Source organism: Rhipicephalus microplus, chromosome X, assembly GCF_043290135.1.
Source record: "Rhipicephalus microplus isolate Deutch F79 chromosome X, USDA_Rmic, whole genome shotgun sequence".
Classification (NCBI taxonomy): Eukaryota; Metazoa; Arthropoda; class Arachnida; order Ixodida; family Ixodidae; genus Rhipicephalus; species Rhipicephalus microplus.
In genome coordinates, this window is record NC_134710.1 from 408,417,192 (window position 1) to 408,419,175 (window position 1,984).

Sequence of the window (1,984 nt, forward strand, 5' to 3'; positions counted from 1 at the left end):
CGCTATAGACATACTGTAGGTAAAAAGAACAAGAAACAACAAATGGCGTGCCCCTGCCACGTGGTATTTTGTGGTTATAAAAGGTGGCGGCTATACTACCACCTCAAAGCTACAGCATATCGCATTTTCATAGGGGAAGGCGTGTCTGTGAACCTTTGTATAACAGTGACATGGTGAAGGTGCATTAGAACTATACGTCTGGCAGCCCCGACGTAAGGGCCATCCGCTGTGCGTGAGCGTGTGCCTTGCCGCACAATATTATTGTTTTCCACCCAGTCAGTCCACAGCCTCAAGGCTTCTTAAGGAGTCGTAAAGAAAGGTCAGGTATACAGATATCTGAAACACATCCAAACGAAGAAGTGTGAAACAAAGAAATGGTCCCGTTGCGGTGGTCTCGTGGATAAGGAACTCGGCTGCTGACCCGCAGGTCGCGGGATCGAATCTCGGCTGCGGCAGCGGAATTTCCGTTGGAGGTTAAAATGCTATAGGCCCGTGGGCTCAGATTTTTCCCAAGTATTGACCGAGCCCAATGGTGCTTAGCTTCGGTGATTGGACGAGAACCGGCGCATTCAGCATGGTATGGCCGATGGCATGCTCAGATTTCAGCTAACGTTAAAGAACACCAGGTGGTTGAAATTTCCGGCGCCCTTCACTACGGCGTCTTTCATAATCGTATGGTGGTTTAGAGGCGTTAAACACCACATGTCAATCAAATCAAACAAAAAAATGTGTTTGACATAAGAAACGGCACCAGCGGCGCTGCTGTATTGGTGTACGCGAAGGCAAGCTGGTTGAATTTTTCGAATCAGTGTCCAGATTTTACAGTTTTGGATATCGGTGTCAACATGCTTGAAAATCGGGCACCAAATGCCTTTAAAGAATACAGGAATGAGACATATTTTATATATGAGAAATGTCTTGTTTCAAATCGCTACGTTAGCTGACATTTCTTGCCAACTGGTGTTTGATGATGAAGATAGTGCACACATGATGAGAAACATTTGTATCGCTGTATCAGGGGAAGAAGCAGAAGAAGAAGAATACGCCCTGTTTGCCCTGCCTTCTGCGTCATGAAGAAAGCTTTTTCAAGTTCCGCTACAAATGCGACTGAAGAGGGCCTGCAGAAGATCCTTCACCAGCTGCGCAAGACGCTCCCCTTGAAAACTGCCTTCAGCCTCGACACAAGCGTGAGTGGTGGCTTGAAGTACGTCCGCAGCTACGAGTACACCCACCCCGATGTGAAGCCGTTGAGCCTGCTGCATGAAAATAGCACAGGCAATGAAAACGAGATATTCCTGGTGGGCTATGTTGTTTTGCATGCACCGACAGGCCAAACCAAATATAAGGAGTCCGAGCAAGCTTTTATGAAGGTGCACGACGGCGCGATTGACTTCGCGAGTCGGGTAGTATGCACTGGCGCCCACCCTCGAAGGGGTGCCATAGAGCTCCTGGGATACAACCTGCTCCAGTGGCTTTGTTGTCGATTGCATCGGGAGGACAACCTCAAGAACCCCAAATACATCACCCAGCAGAAGATCCGGCTGATAGAAAACATCCGCCATCTCATGAGCAAATGCTTCCTACACGAGAACATTCCTTGCAGCATGAGAGCTCCTGAAGTACGATACCACGCTAATTGTAGACCCACCACGCAACTCACGGCGAAAGTGGTTCTTTGAGAAGGCCAACAAGGCCGCTGCTTCCAAGTCAGCAACTACTCTCGGCGTTAATAAAGATGTTACGTTGCTACGACGTCTCGCCAAGGAAGCTGGCTATGTGAAATATCATCCTCACCGAGGACACCGGTGTCACGAGCTCATGCGGACTCGTTAGTGTAGCAGGGTTCATAAAAATTGGTCTTCAATAGTTCTTGCTGCCTCGTTTATGTATTCTCAGATGTCTTCTGCCCTTTTCGTTGCATGTACGTTTAGTCCTAATATATTTTTCAGTCATAATAAAGAGTACGTATTAACATCTACATATT

At 47.6% G+C, this 1,984-nt stretch overlaps 1 protein-coding gene across 1 annotated transcript; it reads left to right on the forward strand.

Annotated features, from left to right (window-relative positions):
- The first annotated feature begins 1,070 nt into the window (after window positions 1-1,070).
- On the forward strand, window positions 1,071-1,679 carry LOC119161879 (serine/threonine-protein kinase VRK1). The gene has a single exon (XM_037414385.2). The coding sequence runs from the start codon at window positions 1,071-1,073 to the stop codon at window positions 1,677-1,679; it is 609 nt and encodes a 202-aa protein (XP_037270282.2).
- The last annotated feature ends 305 nt before the right edge of the window (window positions 1,680-1,984 follow it).

Bases quoted from the DNA above. Each gene is read 5' to 3' on its own strand.
- LOC119161879 (XM_037414385.2), top strand. From the start codon at position 1,071: ATGAAGAAAGCTTTTTCAAGTTCCGCTACAAATGCGACTGAAGAGGGC.